This window comes from Dipteris shenzhenensis, chromosome 10, assembly GCF_047967505.1.
Source record: "Dipteris shenzhenensis isolate YYH24624 ecotype China chromosome 10, Dip_SZ_1.0, whole genome shotgun sequence".
Classification (NCBI taxonomy): Eukaryota; Viridiplantae; Streptophyta; class Polypodiopsida; order Gleicheniales; family Dipteridaceae; genus Dipteris; species Dipteris shenzhenensis.
The window spans coordinates 12031081-12053852 of record NC_141605.1 but is presented as its reverse complement, the minus strand read 5'-3'; the positions used below and the strand labels follow the sequence as shown (position 1 = coordinate 12053852).

General features: G+C 40.6%; 1 protein-coding gene across 1 annotated transcript; it reads left to right on the top strand.

Annotated features, from left to right (window-relative positions):
• Positions 1-619: 619 nt before the first annotated feature.
• On the top strand, positions 620-8196 carry LOC147897404 (3-ketoacyl-acyl carrier protein synthase III). Its single transcript, XM_087380368.1, has 8 exons — positions 620-1047; positions 1380-1528; positions 2079-2215; positions 6372-6474; positions 6632-6750; positions 6928-6992; positions 7079-7304; positions 7382-8196. The coding sequence occupies exons 1-8, from the start codon at positions 845-847 to the stop codon at positions 7601-7603; spliced, it is 1224 nt and encodes a 407-aa protein (XP_087236494.1). The 5' UTR covers positions 620-844; the 3' UTR covers positions 7604-8196.
• The last annotated feature ends 14576 nt before the right edge of the window (positions 8197-22772 follow it).

The window sequence follows — 22772 nt, the reverse complement described above, 5'->3', positions numbered from 1 at the left end:
ATGCATAGACACACATAGATAGATCTACTTCAAAATTCACAGACATACATAATTCACAAGCACACACGCTCGTGCGCACACATTTTTTTGGGTACACACACACACACACACACAAATACGATAAACATTTGTCAATATGGCCCTTGAGGGGTCCCCTTTAGGGGCAAGGGCCATATTGACTAGAGCACAGTTTTTATCTCTATTCTAGCGACTTACCTCTAGATATTGGAGCCTTGCTAGTTAGCATAGAATACATGCTAGCTAGCATAGACCAAATGCTGCCTGACACACAAAAATGTTAAGAGGTAGAAAATATATTATAAATAGCAGACAATAAATGCTAACTACTAGAGAACACATGGTACCTAACACAGAACACACAACACACACACAGAGACACAGACACAAACATAGACACAGACACAGACACACAATTTTTTTGAAAAAACATATGTTGGTTACAGGAGTGACTCTTGTTGTGCTGGATAGATCCGGAAGGGGTGCACACACACACACACACACACACAAAAACACAACACGGAAAGAGTTAAGTATAGGTAACCCGAGGGGACCAAGTAAAGTGACGAGGAGGAGCAAACAACAAAAGCGGGAGGACTGTGAGTCTTTGCCATATCCGCTCTTCTTCTTCTTCTTCTTCATCATCTTCATCTTCGTCTTCGTCTTCTTCATCTTCTTCCAAACGCGAGCTCTGGCTATGGCGCCCTAGCAGCTTCGATCCCCTCGCCATCCCCGCTCTCCCCTATGCCCCCCCTTTGTCCCCTCGCCATGCCTCCTTCCTGATATACTCCTCCCCCTCGCCATAGCCTCCCCCCCTCCTTCCTCCATGGCTTGCACCGCTTCCGCCTCTTCTTCTTCTTCTCCTGCTGCTGCTTCTGCTTCTTCTTCTTCTTCTCCCTTTTTCGCCAACGATTCCTTCCAACCTTCCCATTTTCGTCCCCCCCGCCAGACCTTCCTCGTCAAATGCTCCCTCGCTGAAACCCTCGAGGATCGCCCCTGCCTCTCCGGAACGCCCCAGCTTCCCCGACGGTAATCTCTTCCCCCTCGCTCGCTTCCCAGCTCTGGATTGCCAGATCTCTTCCCCGCTCAATCCGGCGTCAGCACTCCCGCAATTACGTGGAATCGTGCATGCAGTGCTCGAAAAGCCGATACGAGTTTGAGTCTGGCACCGCAAAGGAGATTGAAGCAACAGAATGTGTCGTGCATCGTTCTTGGCTGCTTGCACATTTCCTACTGTTCTCTTGCCTGCATGTGAAAGTGCTACCGGCAAATTGGTGTGGATCTCGTTGGCTAGATTCTCAACGTACGAGACTTTTATCTTCTACCCTCTTGAACTAAAGATCGTCGTATTTACTCTGCAGCGTTGTCGGGAAAGGATCAAAGCTTATAGGATGCGGTTCAGCTGTTCCAAAGCGAGTTCTCTCTAACGACGACATTTCAAAAATCGTTGACACCAACGACGAATGGATCTCTATTCGCACTGGAATCCGAAATCGCCGAGTGCTTTCAGGCATGCTGTGCTGGATTGGAATGAATAGTAGTGGTTTCGTGGAACATTCTGTTTGAATTTGGATGAATTTGTCTATGCAGAAGTTAATGATCCGATGGCGGTTTGTCAGGGATAGAAATTTACTTTCATGATTGATTGTAGCGCAGCACCATAGGCTACACAGTAGATGGGTCTGCAATTACGCACTTTATAGCCTTGAAGCTCCAATTAAAGTGGCTTGTGGCGTATACTTTAGCTATTCAGCATAGTTCTGTCAACGTTTGAGTTATCCATGTGTTACCGGCGACGACGAAGAAGTCGTCCATTTAAGGAAAGGAGGGGCGGAAGGGAGGGAAAGGGGGAAGGATGGAGCGAGAAGATGAAAGGTGGCTTTATAGCATAGACGATGCTTGCCGTCCCCCCTGTCCCTGTTCACCACTCTTGTCCTGTTTGATTACGAGTGTTCTACAACGAATCCTTGATTTCGATGTGTTATTGTTGTATTATCTTCATGTGCACACGGAATTCGTTTATGTTCATGCAGCTAATGTTTCTATATTGTTTGGCACAGATGGCGAGACGATCACCAGCTTGGCTGTAGAGTCATCCAAAAAAGCTCTCGCAATGGCAAACGTTAAGGCAGAAGACATTGACCTGGTATTATTGTGTACGTCCACTCCAGATGATTTATTCGGCAGTGCTCCACAGGTAATTCTGAGATTTTCTGTCCATTGCTCTTTGCAGGACTGGTATGTTGATAAGTTTTGAAAACGAATGAATCTCTCTTAAGAGGTTTTGTGCATGGGTCTTCTGAGTATTACAATTAACATTCTTGAGAGTCAAAAAGGACTGTTTCCAATGAAGGAAGTCATGTGGAATGATGGAATTCAAGCACATGTTTGGTGCACCCAATGAAAAGTCAGTCCAAAATACAAAACATAGATATTTTCAGTGAATGGCACAGCAATGGGACAGAAGAACGTTTGCTCGAGATCGGGTCCTCAAGCGAAGGAAATGCTTGTCCTTTGAAGAAGATTCTTTTGCAACAGCATGTGTGCAGGGATACGAGCAGCTACGAGCAGCCTCATCTCCTAAGTCGTTCATGTAGTGACGAGAAAACTTGGGGGATTACATCGATGATCGAACCAGGGTACATGATTCGTAGTCTTGAGTGACAAGGTATTGCATCCAAATGGTGCTAGGGGAAGAAATCAAGCACCTTAGGCACTTATCCCTCCTTCTAGGCGTTCAGAAGGCTCATTATCTTCAGCTCTTTGTGCACCACCATGTGCATACCTACCCCCATACCTCACACACCTATTGATTAAAGTATCATGGTCACTTAGTTTTAACTTTCTTCGTTTACAATGTTATATGATTGAAGTAGAGATTGAGGTCTACTTCGATGCATCACAGCGTTTGAAGGGTAGGGTTCCTCCTGGAATCGAGGTCATTCTTGACAAATGTGAAGAAGTGACATGCCATTGGTGCTAAAGTGAGAGGTGTTTTGAACTCGAAGGCTTGATACAATTAGGATATAGAGTAGTTGACCCACCGGAGGATGTGAAAGGGTGGACAACCTAATCCTCCCTACACTGACCATGTGTTGCTAGTTAAACTAGCGCCTTCCCAAACCTCTTAAACATATCATCTAAGCACAACAATGTGAACTGTGGTAATACCATGCTACCTGTTTTATAACCACAAGAATCATTCAATCCATGTGCTCTTCATAGCTTGATATGATATCAGCCTTAATGAGCATAATTCTAGACAGTAATTTACACCTAATGGAGGGCTTGAAATGCCAACAGTGAGAGATGCAGCGGATCTTCAGGATGCTGCTAACAGGAGTAACACATGATTTTACAGCTGAAATTTTTTCCTTACATTGCATCTCACTGGAGAAGCCTCATAAACATTTTCCAAAGAGCTCAAGGAAAGCTCAAAGCTCCTTGTTTTAATTCCAATTTCCAGGGGCACTTCATGTATACCACTTTTCCCAAAGGGCATACACCATCAGTTGCAAACACATGATTTTACAGCTGAATTTTTTTCCTTACATTGCATCTCACTGGAGAAGCCTCATAAACATTTTCCAAAGAGCTCAAGGAAAGCTCAAAGCTCCTTGTTTTAATTCCAATTTCCAGGGGCACTTCATGTATACCACTTTTCCCAGAGGGCATACACCATCAGTTGCAAGTGCCCAAGGCCCATAACTATTATCTATATAAAAAATGATAATTGTTAGTTGTCATGATGATCCCTCAACATAATTTCATGGGGATCACAGATGCTGAGGTGAATAATGTAAAAGTCGCAAGTCCTATTAGTGACTCATACACACTTGTGTGTACTAAAGCCAGAATCATGTGGGTTTAACAGAACCTAGGAATAGTTCACCACCAAACCATGGAATCAAAATATATCAAGGAGAGAACTGATTGCTTAGTCAAACCTTTCTTTTCCTACACATGAATACGAAACAATTGTATTGGAGGCTCTAAAAAAACCTTTTTCTTTATTTAGATATCAATCAAGGCCACATCGTATGCTCTTTGTAAACTCACGTGATTGCTGGTCGGTCTTGCCACACGGTGAGACAGTTATGTCTGGGCCTGCAGTCCAATCGAGTCATTATGGCTCTATCTGCATGGTCTACTTCTGCCATTTAATGCATTACTTTGCATTCCCAGACTGCAACGTACTATGTGACTATGTGTAAACTGCCACCTAATTGCCATCACTCAAAGCCAATCTAGAAAACCATCCATCCAAGCTATCTGTCTGCCTGAGTCATACTTGTTCTTTTGCCTCTTTGTGAAACTACTCTTACAACCCTCTATAACTGGCGATTTAGTTTTAGTGAGGTAGCAGTGCTACAAGAGTAGCTCAATACTCCAAGGGGCCTGTCCAGGATTGACAAAGGTGACCTGTAAGAAAGTAATAATCTTTCTTTCGAGGTGACAGAGCAATAATGATCATTCTTCAAACCCTAGAATCATCATCTTTGAGGGAAGGCCTACTTCATGGTATTGATCTTCAGTGACGTTCTTAAAGATTCATCCTTCATGTTTTATAATGTGGATAAGCACTAACACATTAAAGTGCTAAAATGGAAAACCCAAACCCTAATGTAATGTGATACGATGATAGAATATGGAGAGAGAGAGAGAGAGAGAGAGAGAGAGAGAGATGAGGAGATAGGGCACAGCTAGAGAGCACACCACAAATGACTATTTGTACACTAGGTTAGTTGTATCAATATATACAACCCTTTAGGGTTAGAGTTTCCAATCCTTGTTCCTTCCTTTTTAGGGCTCTCTAATGTGTTAGTGCTCATCCTCATTTGAAAGGGGTGTAGCCTCTAGTATATCATGGGCGTCAATGAGGGTGTCATGTTGAAGATTCATCTCTATGGGTAGCTGCTTTCAACCCAGCCATTCCTTAAGGGCAGGGGATAAGGCCTTAGGTGGAGAGTGGATGTAACAAGCATGTGGACTACTTCTTGATCGTACTCTTGCACAAATCTACTGGTTGTATGATTGCGGAGCAGAAGTGTAGATGTTAATATCTGGCTGTATGATTGTGGAAGTGTAGATGAAAGAGTGTTAGAAAGCACAAACCGTCGCAGATTTTAATTCCTCATGTCTCACAATTTCCCCCTTCTACTAACATAAGGACATTTAGGTTTATCTCTCACTTGACTCCAAGCTTTGTAACAACTGCTTTCTGAATGATCCTCTCCTGGATGACAAAGGGGTTCTGTCTTCCTACTTCTGTAGGGGCAGAAGCAGCTCTAATTGTCAGTTTTGGCCTCCTTTCTCCACACAGCTGCAGCCAACTCCACAGCCATATGTGGTAGGGCTTTAGGTCTGCTGGTTGTCTGCCAAAATGGGACTGCAAGCCTCTTTTTATTGTGATGGGGAGGAGTTGGATCTGGCATTCCTCCTGCAGACCTGATACCAGGCCGTGCCCCTGGTCAGTTGGTTGACTGACCAGGTCAACCAGGTTGGTCAGGCATGGTTGGCCTCTTCGCTTGGCCCTTTGCTTTTACCGAGGCCTAGCCATCAAGCTAACATTATGGCTTTTTGGATCTGTCTTAAAGATGCCTTAATGCTACTGACCTCTTTCCTCCCTCATATGTGGGGCTTATAATTTTGGGCTATGATAATACAAATGGTACCAACAACATGTTCGTATGTATCCCAGAGGGGATGCCACCAGCCTGTCAGGTTGACTGGCAGCTGGCATAACAGGAATATAAGAGGGGCTTACCCAACTTTCAGTCCAATGACATCTGCATAGTTGTCCTGGGGTTGTGGAGGTGCAGAGGTGTTCCTTGCAGCTGTCCGATCTCACAGCTTGACCATCAAGTGCAGGAGGAAAAGAGCTGCAGTATCTTTCCTTCCTTTAAACCTTTTCTGGGTGGATTTAGCCAGGGATTGTGTTGGACTCCAATTGTATCTATTTTAGGTGTGGATCAGTTGATGTTTTGAGTACACTACCTCTCTCTCTCTCTCTCTCTCTCTCTCTCTATATATATATATATATATATATATATATATATATATATCTGTGTGTGTGCACGCGTGCAGCACTCACAGAGATATGGTCAATGTTGTACCAAATCAATGACAGATCATGGCCTGATAGCCTTGAGATTATAATTTGCAACTGCCAACAATCAGGCAGGTCTATCCCACATCGCTAAACATAGAATTTTATAATTTTTTGAGATAATGATAATCATGCCTTCCCAACTGTTACAGTTTTAAAATGAATAATGCCATACTTTTACAGATACTAGTGAAATTTGTAACTTTTTGTATGTAGTAAAGCTAACAACTGTTCCTTTTTACAGATTCAACGGGAGCTAGGATGTTCAAAGGCATTGGCCTTTGATATCACAGCAGCTTGTAGTGGTTTTGTATTAGGGCTTGTGACAGGGACTCGTTTTATTAAAGGTTGGCAGCAATTCATTTACTTTCAGTGCTTGATTTTAAGATTTTGTACATCAAATCATCATGAGGTGTAAGTACTGTAATCAATAATAGCTAGCCTAAGTCATGCTCATTGAAGCTTTTGGCTAACTGTATCGATTTTCTGAATTGATTTTGGCAGGAGGGGGCTTTCAGAATGTTCTTGTAATAGGTGCAGATGCTTTGTCTAGATATGTGGACTGGACTGATAGAGGAACATGCATATTGTTTGGTGATGCTGCTGGTGCATTGGTTTTACAGGTATGGCGCCAACAAATTACTTTTAGTAAGGCTTAATGTTTACAATCCTCAACCATGCGGCTTGCTTAAAGCTACATTTATGTCACACAATCCGTGATACTGAATAATCTAAAGCTTAGTCCTTTTGTGAATATATCTTCAAAATGACTATGTAGTATTTATTTGTGGTTTTGGCAGGCAGCCAGTGATGACCAAGATAGCTTGCTTGGTTTTGACTTTCACAGTGATGGGCATGGACAGAAGTATGTCTGTTGTCTTTACATATTTTGTTTTAAATTAATTTGGGGTCATATGGTTTCCTTAGGCTGCAAATGAATACTGGCTGCAGGCACCTCCATGCAGTCATAGAGAGTATGAATGGAAAGCCAGGGGAACACGCAGGCAGTTCAAATGGTGCAGCTTTTGTGCCATCAAGAGCTTCACCTGCTTGCCTGCGAATGAATGGTAAAGAAGTATTCAGATTTGCTGTGCGTTGTGTTCCTCAAGTGATAGGAGCAGCTTTGGAAGAAGCAGGCCTCAGTGGAGCTAATCTTGACTGGCTGCTACTTCATCAGGTACAAGTCAAACCAGTTTACGTTGTAGCATACATTGTGTCCCTTGCTTTTGTGGTTCTAATTGGATCTGTTTCCAGGCAAATCAAAGGATTTTAGATGCAGTTTCAGAAAGGTTAGAAATTCCTGCTGAGAGGGTGATCTCGAATTTGGCAAATTATGGCAATACTAGTGCTGCATCTATTCCTTTGGCGCTTGATGAAGCAGTCAGAAGCGGCAAAGTCAAACCCGGACACATTTTGGCAACGGCCGGATTTGGAGCTGGTCTTACATGGGGTTCTGCAATCATCAAATGGGGATGAAAGAGTTTTCAGATCAATCCTATCAGAGGTGAAGGCAAGAGATACCTCATTCAAAAGGCAAGAGATGCACGAGTCAAGCCAAAGAGAGTTTTCAAATGTTCACTTGAAGTCATCAAGGCCAGTTTATTGACGTTGCGGCAGATACAGGTAGTGCACCACATCATTTTCAATGGTCGAGCTTGTGGCTTCTGATTCTTTTGGTCACCAAGAGCACTTGGTCTAACAGTAGTTATATAGCAGTTACATTTTGGTGACATGTAGAGATTTAGTGGGGAGTTGGACTCGTACTATTGCAACTTCTTTGAGGCTAGGAACTTAGTTTGTTCCATCTATTATTGGAGCTGTATATTTGAATGCAGGGCATAGGGGCTGTTTCTCAAAGGTTTTAAACAAATAAAAAACAGCTTCTTTGGCATTGCAAAAAGGTTTTGAGCTGGCTCATGTTTAATGAATTCAAGAGGTTAAAGATTTTATGGCTTTACCAGCCAGCTTGTTGGGCTAATACTCTATGTCAGTCAGCATAGAATTCCTAATTTTGTTATTTTATGTCACCTGCCAAATCTTATCCTACGTTGCTATTAATCATTACCTTGGGGATCAGTTGGATGGCCATTTTTAGCGATTAGTGATCTTATCATTTTAAAGGTGATATCTTTAGTTATTATTGATCTTTATCATTTTAAAGGTGATATCTGTATGTGATGTAGACGATCTGGTCGGAAATAGCAAATATCTTAAAGGGTTTCAACAAACTCTTAATGTGTGCCCCATCGCAATGGATTTGCTTTTGAACGTACTGATTTCAATTCAAGGTGTCAAGTGTAAATGAAACATTTTACACTCCACATGTTTTCTTCTCATCCAAAATACCAGGCATGCTGTATAAAATCTGCTAACTTCAGCTCCTGGGTGTTTTATTGTAACACCTATTAGGAGTGCATCCTGTTTGATTTCTACTAATAAAGTTGAAATACAAATAGGAATTAACTTTCCCTCATTTCATTGAATCTTTGAGGGGAACATTTGAAATGTCTTACATGATTTTTGTGTGTGGGGGTTGCCCACCTATGTGCATGTGCTTGTATTTGTGTGTAGCAGGGGAGATGAGCTCCTGCATTTTTCACAGTTTCGCAATGCAAGGACGTTAATGGTCTATCCAAGCCATATGATGTTCATCATAGGAGCTCTCAGGATCTCGAGCAAAATATTGTCAGCCAAACTAGATGTGTTAGCTTGCCTTTGCCGGACACTGATAAATTTAGACAATGATCAGCTGAACTGAATATGGGTGTGAACATTTAAGAAACTTAAGAGGACTCTAAAAATGTCCTTGAAAACGAGAAAATGAAATAAACAATGTGAACTTAATTGTACAGCTAGTGGAAGCTGTTGTAGTTTATTGGACCTTAGCATTACTCAATCTTCTTTAGGTTTAGAAGTTGATATCTATGATAAAATGACAACCACCTGAGCATGGCACACAGGCACACAGTCCTCCACCAAGCACACTTGTCTCTCCACAGGCACTCCAAGTGAACCCAGCTGCCAGCTCACAGTGTGTTCCATAGGAGCACAATTCTCCATGTGAATACAGTTGCCACATCACTACCACATCATCATTTTCATCCTATTTGCCCCTCCACTTAGATCAAGCCATATCTCTTTGATTCAGGAAGAATTTGAGGGTGCTCCAAAAAGAAAAAACGCTCGATTTTTTGTGCTCTACGCACTTGTTACATCACGTACACATTTCTCTACACGTATCACACACATTTTAGCCTCAGCCAACAAATCTACTTCTTGCATGCACACAAGCCTCTACACCAATGCATCTAACCCAGCACCTAAAACGAACCAAAGAAAAGAAATTATTTGTTGTTTTTTCATCGCTCAATGGTGGTTTGAGATCTAGATTAGAGTAGATTAGATCATCCTTAGAGGAGAGAACTCCAAAGTAGCCATTCGAAGCCATGCCCAAAAATTCCCAAATAGTTTCTACTAGGAGTCAGCCCCTATGCTCACATGCGGTCTCACATCACCACATCCTAAAACCCGACCTTCCATAGTTCAATGAGCAGACTTTAGAGTTTTTAAGAGGCATTGGTCGATTGATCAGTGGGCAGAGTGCACATGATTTGATTTTACATCCACATGCCACCATTATAAAGCAAGAAGCATGGGATATGTTCGCAACTCTTTACTAGTCTAAGAACACATCCAAGATTCTCACAATGCGAAACCAGATCAACCACAGTTTCTGCAACACTAATGAAATTGGTCATGCTTACGTATTCAGAATTAAGGGTTACAACAATCAACTTATAGCAGTAGCGGAGAGACTATGAACCCCATAGAAATGGTTCAAGTCATCCTGAATGGACTAGGAGAGGGTTACGAGAATGTAGTCCATAGTATTGCCATTCAATGGAAAATTCCAACACTGGCAGCGTTATAGTTGGTGTTGCTTGGTGAAGAACTCAGGACTCATGCCATTCAAGCACGCACAGGTCATTCTAATGATCAAGCATTCATAGCTTTAGATAGAGGTAAAGGTAGAGGCAGAGACAGAGGTAGAGCATCTTAGAAGTGGTCATCATCAACAAAATCAACATCAACATCAACGTCTGTAGTAGCATGAGCATCAACATCCACCAAGAGGAAATCATTCCAACCGATGAAGATTTCAAGGGCGAGGGAATGCATCCACCAACATGTCAAACATTCAATGCAACTACTATCACAAGTTTGGATACTGTGAAAAAGATTGTTGCAAAAAGAAGTACAACCAAGGAGGTCCATCTAGCAGCAATCGAGGGAATTTTCATGGAAGAGGAAATTATGGTGGTGGAAATTCAAGTCACAGTCATTATGCCAATGAACTTCAGAATATGTTTCTTACAAGTGAGGATATGTAGAAGATTGATATAGTGTATCTTGATTTTGATTGCAATTTCACTATGGGAATGCAGTTATCAAGTCAATCAAGCAAATCAAGATCCTTGGTACATCGACAACGGTGCATCATCTCATATGACAAAGCATCACGAATGGTTCATAGAGATCAAACCATTAGAAGGACAGAAGAATGTTATCTACATGGCAAATAACACACAAAATCCAGTTCAAGGAAAAGGCATTGTCCCTATGAACAATCTCACTTGGAAAGGATTCCGAACTTCAGTTTCTTGGAAAAGTTTGTGAAGCATGTTGCTTCGGTAAACAAAAGAGAACCAATTTTGGCAAAGGTATTCTTGAGTTAATTCTTACAGATGTATGGGGTTGTGCACAGACCCGCAGCATCAATGGTTCACTTTACTACCTGACTTTCATCGACAACTACAGTAGATATTGTTGGGTCTACTTTTTGAAAGATAAATTAGAAGTCTTTTCTAGATTGCAAGAATTCAAAGCCATGGTTGAGAACCAAACACGCAGAAAGATCAAAGTCATGAAAAATTAGGCAGAGGGGGTGAATACATGTCTTTAGCATTCATGAACTTTTACAGAGGTAATGGCATTCAAAGACAATTCACATTTGCAAATACTCCTCAATAAAATGCAATAGCTGAAAGGAAGGATGGGAGTTTAGCAGACAGTGCTAGAGCAATGTTTAGTGAGAGAGGCATCTCTCGAATCAGTATTGGGCAGAAGCAATTGCCACTAAAAACTACTTAATTGGCTTCCGACCAAACCGATTCAGGGTATTATCCATGTGACATTGTTGGAGTGGGAGATATCCACTTGTCTCTTCCTAATGGTTCTACATTTGTACTCAAGAATGTTAGGCATGTTCCAAATTTGAAAAAGAGCTTGATAAGTACGGGACAGCTTGATGATGATGGCTATCATGTATTTTTTAGCAACAATACATGGAAAATTAGCAAAGGGTCACTTGTGATTACTAGAGGTTCCAAGCATGGAACGTTGTACTCAATGCATGTGTCAGGCATAAGAGATAATGTAATTAATGTGACCGAGTAGCCATCCTCTCTTTGTGGCATCGTCGGTTGGGACACGTGAGCATGACAGGAATGACGATACTTTCTGGTTCGCAGTATGTTTCCGTGTTTAATTTTTCAGATTTTAGCATGTGTGAGCATTGCATGTATGGGAAGCAAACACGGTCTTCACATAAAAAATCTTTGGCAAGAAGAGGCTTGAACCATTGGAGTTGGTTCACAGTGATGTGTGTGGACCTATGCCTACTATCTCATTAGGTAGTGCTTCTTACTTTGCTACTTTCATTGATGATGCTACACGGAAAGTGTGGGTCTATCCTCTTCGGAAGAAGAGTGATGTCTTTGATACATTTCAAAAGTTCTTAGCATTTGCTAAAAATCAGTCAGGCAAGAAGCCCAAATGCTTGCACACTGATAATGGAGGAGAGTATACCTCTCATGTATTTACGAATTTTTGTGAGCTACGTGGCATCAAGTGGGAGTTAACTACTCTTGAGAATCCTTCTTAGAATGGGGTTGCTGAGAAGATGAATAGAACTATTCAAGAAAGGAATGTAAGCATGCTTTCTAATGCCGGTCTACCTCATGGCTTTTGGGCTGAGTCTATCAAGACAGTAGTACATCTTATCAATAGATGGTCTAGCAAGGCACTAGATGGGAAAGTGCCAAAATAGGTTTGGTCAGGCAAGCCACCATCTTATGGGCATCTTTGTGTATTTGGCTGTGAAGCTTATGTTCATATCCCTAAGGAAAAACGCAACAAGCTTGATCCAAAGTCAAGGAAGTGCATTTTTCTTGGATATGGTGATTCAGGCAAGATGGGATATCGACAAGTGTCGCTATATAGCGACTCTAGACAAGTGTCTCTATATAGCGACGTTTATTTAGAGTCGCTATATAATGACGCTTTTACCAGACTTGTAGAAGGTCGGTATATAGCGACACTGAGACAGTTTCCTATAACGACGTTTTACAGAGAGTGTTTTTCCCCATACCGACCTTTAAAGATAGTTTTTTCCAATGACAATTTTTTTTTCCTTTTTATACATATTTGATCCTTTGAAAGAATAAAAGTACAAGAGCATGTACATCAAGTTTGAAGCTCATATATTCATGTCCAAGTTTGAGATGAAAAAAATCAATGAAGAGGATTTACATCAACGGCTTCTAAGCCAAGTCTAGCATGCCAAACAAGTCTATCTCCAACTCTATACCGAGTTGATATCATCATCGTACTCTGGCATCGTACGTTCACCTAAGACTTGATCATCTTCTTCAATAAAGTGTGGTGATTCTTGATGATCTTCATCTTCTTCCTCAATATCGTGATCTCCATCTTCCTCCCGTACGATATCATTATGCGCAATTTCCTGAGGACAACTTTGTGAGCACACACTTGGGGCCACAAATGAGGCATCTTGTTCATAGCGTGCAAGTCTTATCACACTCCTCTAGAGTATTTGGAACCCACCAAGTGTGCCCAAATAGTAGCCCCCACATTCTTGAAGATATGCATGGGATCCAAGAGATGATTGATTTGCAACAGACTCCAATAAGGAATCTCGTGAAAGATGGATAGCCTCTTCATACCACGAGAAGGCTCCTCTCCATTCACCCTCCAAGCTTGAATCCAGTCATTTGCCTTCAAATATGGTGGTGGTGGATCAAGCTGACCTCCACGTCCGAGATGGTCTAGCAGAAGGTATTGAGCATGACCTTCATAAACATTTTTCCTCATATGTTTGGAGTATCGTGCAAGTGGTTTCAATCCTGGTCCACAAACAGGACAAGCATGGTACCCACTTGTAATAACAAGTCTTGCATGCGTGCATAAATGTGTTAGTATAAGACATGCATGCGAAAGAGAGTCATAAAAGCATAATCCTATATTATACATGTAAAGATACAACCACGTACCTACGCACTCTCTATATCCTGGGTAGTCATGCATGGTCCACATCAAGATTCCTTTGACCAAAATGTCATTGGTATGTCTAGGAGCTCTAGAAATATCAAAGACCCGCACTCTTCTCCATAAGATCTGTAACTCCTCTATCAAAGGTGCCATGTACACGTCCATATTTTTGGCCTTGTACTTCCCTGGCACAAGCAGTGCAAGCATGAGGCATCCCTTCTTTATTGTTAGCCATGGTGGGATATTATAATTCACTAGGCCATGATGTCGAGCATAACTTGAAAGGGTTCATGCCATCCATGGCAAGCCCAAGATGTAAGTTGCGTGGCTCCCTCGCAAAGTTCGGCCACTGATTGTCTATGTGCTTCCAAGCTGCACAATCTCCAGGAATCCTCAATGTGTCATTAGTGGACCGATGAGATGCATGCCAAGTCATCAACTTTGCTATGGATTTGCATTGGAACATGTGATGTATTCTTGCAATGATGGGAAAGTTTCTCAAGACCTTTACCGGTATCTGCTCACCCTACAAGTCATCTCTCTATTGTTGTTTCCCACACTCTGGACAACTAGCCAAATCTCCATGCTCATGGTGGCAAAAGTGAATACAATCATTATGGCAAGCATGGATGATATCATAATCCATACCCACCATTGTTAACATCTTCTTCGCTTCATCTCTTGATGTGGGCATGTTATTTGGTGCAGGTAACATCTTCTAGAGCAACCTATCGCAATTCAATCATAGATAGGCTTCGAATAATGATGATTCTCAAAACAAACAATATCCAAATAATGAGACAAATTAATGCGGGAGCTAACCTCATTAAGGCCGAGACACATGTATCCGACCACCCATATTTTGCTTGCAGATTCAAGATTGAGAGACAAGCCCGTAGTTTAGACATCCTAGTACCCTCATACAACTGTGTTGATTGAAACTCTCGCATATTGACCTCAAACTTGTACATTACGTGTACATGTGATGTAGTGCCCCTAGAAATAGAATCCATCATGTCCACCATACACTCGTCATCATTTGGCACATCTGGGAGACTATAGTCTTGCTCAAAGTGTGAATGTATATGTGCACCCTCGCCACCCTCCTCATCCTATCTCAAGGTTTCATGTAAATATAAGATCTTGTCTCAAGGTTTTGTGTCATGTACGCATGCAATATTAATATCACGAACTCAAATAGCATTGACTTACTGACACCACATGCACCACCAATGGTGGGTACTGGTTCAGGCTCCTCCCCATACATCTGTAAGTGGCGCATGACAATATGACGATGTCGTACTTCTTGCTTGCAATGAGTGCAATGATAATACAACCTCTCCATAAGCCACTCTATGCTCCTGAGCATTGGCGCATCATCTGATGAGCTTCCACTCGTCCCTTCCATTTGCACACCTCCAAAATCACAACATGAGCTACAAGGAAATCCATTAAGATCTATAAAATAGCCACCCATGAGCTCTTTTCCTCTCTCCGTAGAATAAGTGACTGACCAGTGTCGATCTATCGTGATGCTTGGGGCTAAAACCCGAAACCTTGCATGATGCCTCTTTCCCCCCTCTTTCCTTCATATGCTCATGCATAAGCATAAGCATATGCTTTCTCTCTTTTTCTCTTATGCATATGCTTTTCCTTCTCTTATGCTTATGCTCTTTTCCCCTCTTCTTTTTCCCCTCTTTCAATCTCTTTTCCCCTCTGTTTTTTCCTCTCTGTTTCTCTTCTTTTCATAAGCATATGCATTTGCCTATGCCTATGCTTATGCATGAGCATATGCTTATGCTTATGCATGAGCATATGCTCATATGCTCAAGCATAAGCATAAGCATATGTTTTCTCTCTTTTTCTCTTATGCATATGCTTTTCCTTCTCTTATGCTTATGCTCTTTTCCCCTCTCCCTTCTCTTCTTTTCCCCTCTTTTTTCCTCTCTTTTTCTCTTCTTTTCATAAGCATATGCATTTGCCTATGCTTATGCTTATGCATGAGCATATGCTTATATGCTCATGCATAAGCATAAGCATTTGCTTTCTCTCTTTTTCTCTTATGCATATGCTTTTCCTTATGCTTATGCTTATGCTCTTTTCCCCTCTTCTTTTTCCCCTCTTTCAATCTCTTTTCTCCTCATCCTTCTCTTCTTTTCCCCTCTCTTTTTTCCTCTCGTTTTCTCTTCTTTTCATAAGCATATGCATTTGCCTATGCTTATGCTTATGCATGAGCATATGCTCATATGCTCATGCATAAGCATAAGCATATGCATTCTCTCTTTTTCTCCTTTTTCCTCTCTTTTCTTCTTTTCATCTCTCTTTTTTCCTTCTCTTTTCCCCTCATATGCTCTCTCTTGGCTTTCCCTCATATGCTTTCTCTTCTTTTTCCCTCTCTTTTTCTCTTCTTTTTTTCCCTCTTTCTCTTCTTTCTCTTCTTTTCCTCTCTTATTTCCTGTCTTTCATTCTCTTTTCTCTTCTTTTCATAAGCATATGTATTTGCCTATGCTTATGCTTATTTCCTTCTCCTTAGCCATATTCGGTTCTTTTTTCACATGCTCCTTAGCCATATTTGGTTCTTTTTTTTTTTTCAAATAGATTCTAAGTGAAACAACCATGCCCTCACCCACGGGTGTTTTTCCTAAATCCCAACCCAAAACCCCAACCCAGTTTCCCACGTTGCATGGATTATAGACATAGCTTCTCTGCTAGCTCATGTAAAAGAGAAGATTGCACAAGAGAGCGATTGGGTGAAGTACAACGTGGGGGTATGTGCGCTTGGGTGGGGTCCAAGCCGAAGGATAGTGGAGCAAGGGTGACTGAGGAACACATGACACAACCTATGGTATCTTTGTAGTTTTTGGAGAGACCACCATAATTGGTGGAGTACCAAATATGATTGTGTAAAGGACATAATGGATTGTGTGGAGGCCTTCGTGGATTGCGAGTACATAATCGCTGAAGAGCATGATTGCATATTAGAAGAAGTGGAGGATGAGGTCCCCAGTGACCCACCTAACGGCTCAGAGGAGGAAAGTATCTCGGGCAGTAACGTAGAGCAGTAGACCTCCTCCACCATTTTGGCTTTTTTGAAGAATGTCTCTTCTGGAGACAAATTTTGCTTAAGCATACTTTTGGAGACATATATTTTTTATAAACATACTTTTCGAGACATACTTTTGGCGATATTTTTTATATATGAAAATCTTCTTGGATTCCACTTGTCTTTCATAAATATTTGTCATTTCAAAATTGGCTTTTCATAATTGTCTTAAGTAAATCATTGTCCTTTCATATTTATCCTTTATGCATTGATGTCAGTTTATAATTTTCACAAGTGATTAATTGCCTTTTCATAATTTCTTGAGTTTGAACTTAATAATTGTCTTAAGTAGTTAATTGTCTTTCCTCTTCTTACCCGCTCTTGTTTTTTATTTTTTGTTTTTTGTCTTCGTGTTTGTGTCTATGTTTGTCCAATCCCCCCAAATTAGACATGGGATCATGTTGCACGTTCGACGAATATGAAAACCCTCGTAGGAGGAGATATCATGATCTCTACTCTCCAGATGACTTTGATTCCACTCAGGTGACACCTCAGGGGCCTACCCCTGTGACTACCCCTGGCCCGACTCCTCTTAGGCCTAGCACTGCAACTACCCCTCGAGGAACTCCTTTGCTAGCAGTCCATGGCTTTGTTGGGAGTCCCGATGAGTTTGTTGCATAGATGAGCGTAGCGAGATTCTTCTCTCTACTATCCCAGAGGACCTTAACTCTTCCCTCTCCTACACTGACGGCTGGACCTACTCAATAGCCATCCCCTCTAGCCCCTTCGATTGAGGGGTCATCACAGAGCGTATCCATCATAAGGGAAGGAAGAGTAGGAAGGGTCACTTATGTTGTGCTGACTCGAGAGATATAGATGAGTCAGCACACTCACATCCCTACAAGTCTCCACTTGCTCATGAGACCTAGTACCAGTCAGGTACCTTGCCCTCTTTGACTCCCTTTGCTACTCCTCACTCCGTAAGCGCTTGTAGTAACACCCCTCACTCTAGCTCTGCCACTCTTATGAGTCCTCCTTACCCGCGCTCGAGGACCTGTCCTATGAAATCATGGTGGCTGGAGAGATAATAGAAAATAAAAAGGGCTCAGTAGTGATGGCCACCATGAGGCATTTGATGAGCCCACTTCAAGAGCAGCATAGCTACTAACTGGCGGTACCAAGATGACCAAAAGAAGCAGGCAGTCATCAATGAATTGAAAAGACAATACCCTAACACCAGAAATTGGGAGTTCAATGAGAAGTACATGCAAGAGCGCATGGGTTTGGTCTTGAAGCATCGTAGGTCAAACTTGCATACTTCCATTGCAAAGGGAAAGGCTAAACCCAGCTGGGCAGACAAAGCAGAGTAGAAGTTTTTCAAGAAGGAGTACAGGGACCATCTCGAAAAGTTTGAGGGTTAGAGGAGGGCTGCGAGGAGATGGCTGGACTCCATAGGTACTTCACACTTTGGTGCAGGCAGACGGTTGGTGTTCGAGGCAACTGCGGTAAGTTTACTTCTTCTCATTTAATTTATTGTTCTATTTGTTTTATTACATATTGCATGCACTTTATAGGCGAGACAAGCGTTTTGCATAAAAACAAAGCTATGGTTTATTGAGATGGAGGCCATGGGAGCGACGGTTGATTGGGCTGAGGTGGCTGCTCGCACGGTATAAGTGTACTACTTGTAATCTCACTTTTTCAATTATTTTATTCTTTAAGTTCCAATCTAATTTTCAATTAATATGGTTTTACTCTTAGAGTGCAAGGTTGAATGTCTCATCAGCGGAGGTGAGCAGTGATGTAACAAGGGAAATTTTGTATCACCCCTTTCACAAGGGAAATTTTATAACAAACAACATTCTTTTGTAATTACTAAAAAAAAAAATTAGTAGGGAATAACAAGGCTTGATGTGGCCTTGTTTAGCCCCACTAATGTTTTTTAAAGCTTCTGTTAATCGTCACTATATAGCAACATTTACCAGTGTTGCTATATAGCAATGTTTACCAGTGTCACTATATAGCGACACTTATATAGCGACTGTTCTTTTTTGATGCTAATAGCGACATAAATACCGAACTTTTGCCCATCAAAAAAAAACTTTTTAATGTAAAAAAGGTCGGTATTTCAGTCAGAAAATGGCATGTGCCTTGTAGTGTACAGATCCACTTTTATTCACTTATTATCTATAGGTGGTGGGGAGTAAGTTCCACATGGTGGACTTACTCCCCACCTTGTGGTCTTACCCTTTAGGTTGGGGGTGGGCTACACACACACGCATGCCCACACACACACACAGAAACACCATAATTTTGATTGGTCAATGTATCACACACACACACACACACTTCCCCAACTATGAAATATTCATTTTTGTAGCCCCCATGAAATCTTTCCTTTACATTGTCTTTTTAACAACCCCACATATCAAGCACACTAATCCTCCCATACCTCCTCTAATCCCTTCTCAACCCATGCATTCATTCGCTCCTTACTCCACTTGTGACTTAAACTTATTTTAATTATCTAAGAATCCATATGGTTGTCTATATTCCTAGGTAAAGCGATAACCAGCTAAGGAAAGTAGGCATTACCTGTCCACCCAAATGTAAATATGATGTTCTTACACGTAGTTTGTTTAGATGGTGGCAGGTAAGTGGACCCTGACCTTGGAACCTAGACTACCTGAGGAACCAACATTTTTTCAATATTGTGTTTGTCAAACTCAATATTATTAGAAATTCTTAATTTTGGTGAAAATTTTTGCAAACTCTAGTTGTTGCATTTTTCAACTTAGATGTCTCAAATATGTTTTTCTTATATGTTCTCCATTTTTTACTTTTTATCTAATTGATGGAATTAATTGTATGACTCAATTATTGATGGGACTTTTTAATCTAAACACGCACACACATACACACACGTGTATACTTCTCCAACTATGAATTATTATTTTATGTATAACCCCTTGTGAAATCTTCCCTTTACAGTCTCTTTTTAACCACCCCATATACTAAGCACACTAATCCTCCCATACGTCCTTTAATCCCTTCTCAACCCATGCATTAATTTGCTCCTTACTCCACTTGTGACTTAAACTTTTTTTTAATTAAAATTATCTAAGAATCCATATGGTTGTCTATATTCCTAGGTAAAGCGATAACAAGCCGGGGAAAACATACATTACCTATCTACTCAAACATAACTATGATGTTCTAACACCTAGTAATTTATTTGGATGATGGTAGGTAAGTGGACCTTGACCTCGGAACCTGGACTGCCTGAGGATTTGACATATTTTTTCAATATTGTGTTTGTCAAACTCGATTCTTAATCTTGGTGGAAATTTTTGCAAACTCTAGTTGTTGCATTTTTTAATGTAGATATCTCAAACATTTTTTCCTTATATGTCCCCCTTCTTTTACTTTTTATCCAATTGATGGAATTAATTGTATGGCTCAATTATTGATGGGACTTTTTAATCTAAAGACACACTTGGATTTTCGAACTAGCCTTTGGTCGGTAGTGCCATACAGTTAATTCACATCCATTGGATAATTCTTTAGCATGGATAATCCCTAGTCATTTTGTGATCCGTCTTATTTTGTATTAACTTTTATATCTATTTTACACAAGTGGTTTACGCATTTATTATTTGGCATCATTTTTTCATTTTGATACAGATCCACTTCTATTCACTTATTATCAGTAGAGGTGGGGAGTAAGTTCCACATGGTGGGCTTACTTCCCACCATGTGGTCTTACCCTCTGGGTTGGGGGTGGGCCACACACACACACACACACACACATTATAATTTTGATTAGTAAATATATATTCACAACATAGACACTTATTTCTTTATGCACGCTCGTGCACGCGCGCGCGCACACACACACTCACATGTATACTTTCCCAACTATGAATTATTTTTTAATGTACCCCCCGTGAAATATCTCCTAATTTATACTCTCTTCTTAACCACCCCATACACCAAGCATACTAATCCTCCCATACCTACTTTAATCCCTTCTAAACCCATGCATTCATTCACTCCTTACTCCACTTGTGACTTAAACTTTTTTTTTCCCCAAAAATTATCTAAGAATCCATCTGCTTGTGTATATTCCTAGGTAAAGCAATAACAAGCTGGGGAAAATACGCATTACATGTCTACCCAAACGTAACTATGATGTTCTAAACACCTAGTTTTTTGGATGGTACTCGGGGGATGCACTACTAAGAATCAATATGTATCACGTGTGTTCAAGGGGTATTAAGAAACCTCCTCAACTAAAATTTTTCCCCCAATAAAAACACCCCTCTACTTATGAACTAAGTGAATTTTTTCGAAAGTTGAATAAAAAAACCAATCTTGTCATTGTAATCCTATTAAATTTTTTCAAAAAGTTGAATTAAAATACCCCTCCTTTTGAATGCACATGGTACACTAAAATTCTAAGGGATGGTGGCAAGTAAGTGGACCCTTACCTCAAACCTAGACTACTTGAGGATTTGATATGTTTTTTCAATTTTGTGTTTGTAAAACTTAATATTATTAATAATTCTTAATTTTGGTGGAAATCTTTGCAAACTCTAGTTGTTGCATTTTTAAACTTTGATGTCTCAAATATTTTTTTCTTATATGTTCCTCTATTTTTATTTTTTAATCCAATTGATGAAATTAATTGTATGGCTCAATTATTGATGGGACTTTTTTATCCACACACACACACACACACACAAAAGAAGATAAATTGCAATACTCTATGTTGGCTATGAATAGGAATAAGATTGGGTTCGAGAACAAGTGGGGATGGGTGCTATTATGAGCAGTATCTTCTATTTTAAAAGGAGAAAATAAAAAGCAAAGCGTCAGGCTACTAGAATCCTTGCTAAGGTGAGGAATCTCCAAAATAGAAGGAAATAAGATGTATATGGAGTTCAAAAAGGGTCTTTGTGAAGTAGCTAAGAAATTAAGTGAAAGATTCCTTGACCTTGTGTGGAAATATGAAACTTGTGTTAAATGCATTATGAATGGATATACCCATAGCCCAGGTCAAAAATCTCTTTATGAACTAGCGTAAAGGTTGAACAAAAGAGTGATCCTTGACCTTGAGAGGAAATACAAAACTTATGTTGAATGAAATCATGAACCAATAGACTCCTTATTAAGCCTAGTTAAAAAGCTAATGTGGGCCACTCCTTGACATTGCTCAGGGGAAATAGAAAATTTGCTTAAAGATTACTCTAGATGGTGTTGGGCAGCTTGGTCAAAAATGGTTGTTGACTATCTACTTAAGTCTTGGGCACGGTGGTTGAAAATGATTGTTGACTATCCAGCTATTAATAATTTTACCACAAGAGTACAATATGCACTTGCAAGTTGTGAACAAACGAGGAACAAACCTGATATTTGATGCAGGCCTCATTGACCTTTATGTTTTTGCTTGCTAAGTAAAGGCAATTTCAAAATTTGATGATTTTAAAAAATCAAGGTTTTTTAAAAACCTTAGCAAAAGCTTTAATAAGTCCAAAAGCATATGATTTTTTTCTAGCTAAAAATACTTGCTAGGGTGGTGATCCAATTTGAGGACTAGTTGTCACCTTGAAAATTTGTTGGGAATATATATTTGCTAAGATGGCAACAAGAAATTGAGAGGCTAGTCATTGTAAGCCCTTCCCAGTCCATCCATGTATGAGAAATGCTCGTAGTAGCAAGCTAGAAAATGCTATTTTCACATTTCTCTAATGTGTTAGCTATAAAGTTTCGAGATCGGAGGTTAAATTCCATAGTTGGATAAAGGTGTTTTCATAATGATTGCTGCCATTTACAGCTACCATTATTCATCAAAGGTGATGGCTTTGGGTAGGTCATCATTACATTTTTGGCCTGCCCCAAGGGAGGTAAGGTATAGTGACGGTGAGTTTGTCTTTAGAAAGCTAAAAATTAACTTATTTTTCTTGGTTGAGGTTTTTTGTGATTGGTTATGGGCATGAGATCTCCACCCTTTCCTCCTTTTTTTCTTCTTTCTATTTCAAGGCACACATGTTTTTTGTGATTGGTTGTGGGCATGTGATCTCCACCTTTTCCTCCTCTTGTTTTTCTTCTTTCTATTTCAGACATAGTTCAACTTGTTTCTTTTTTGCCATTCACATTGTGTGTGGGAATAAGGCACATTGTGTGGGGGAATGAACGTGCGATGGACTTTGTGCTTGAAGAGTTGATGGCAAAAGGCTTACGGCCTAAAGC

Excerpts from the sequence above, each read along its gene's own strand:
- LOC147897404 (XM_087380368.1), top strand. The coding sequence starts at position 845 with ATGGCTTGCACCGCTTCCGCCTCTTCTTCTTCTTCTCCTGCTGCTGCT. Across the intron at positions 1,048-1,379 it reads ACGCCCCAGCTTCCCCGACG|CGTTGTCGGGAAAGGATCAA; the intron begins GTAATCTCTTCC and ends TTTACTCTGCAG. Across the intron at positions 7,305-7,381 it reads ACTGGCTGCTACTTCATCAG|GCAAATCAAAGGATTTTAGA; the intron begins GTACAAGTCAAA and ends ATCTGTTTCCAG.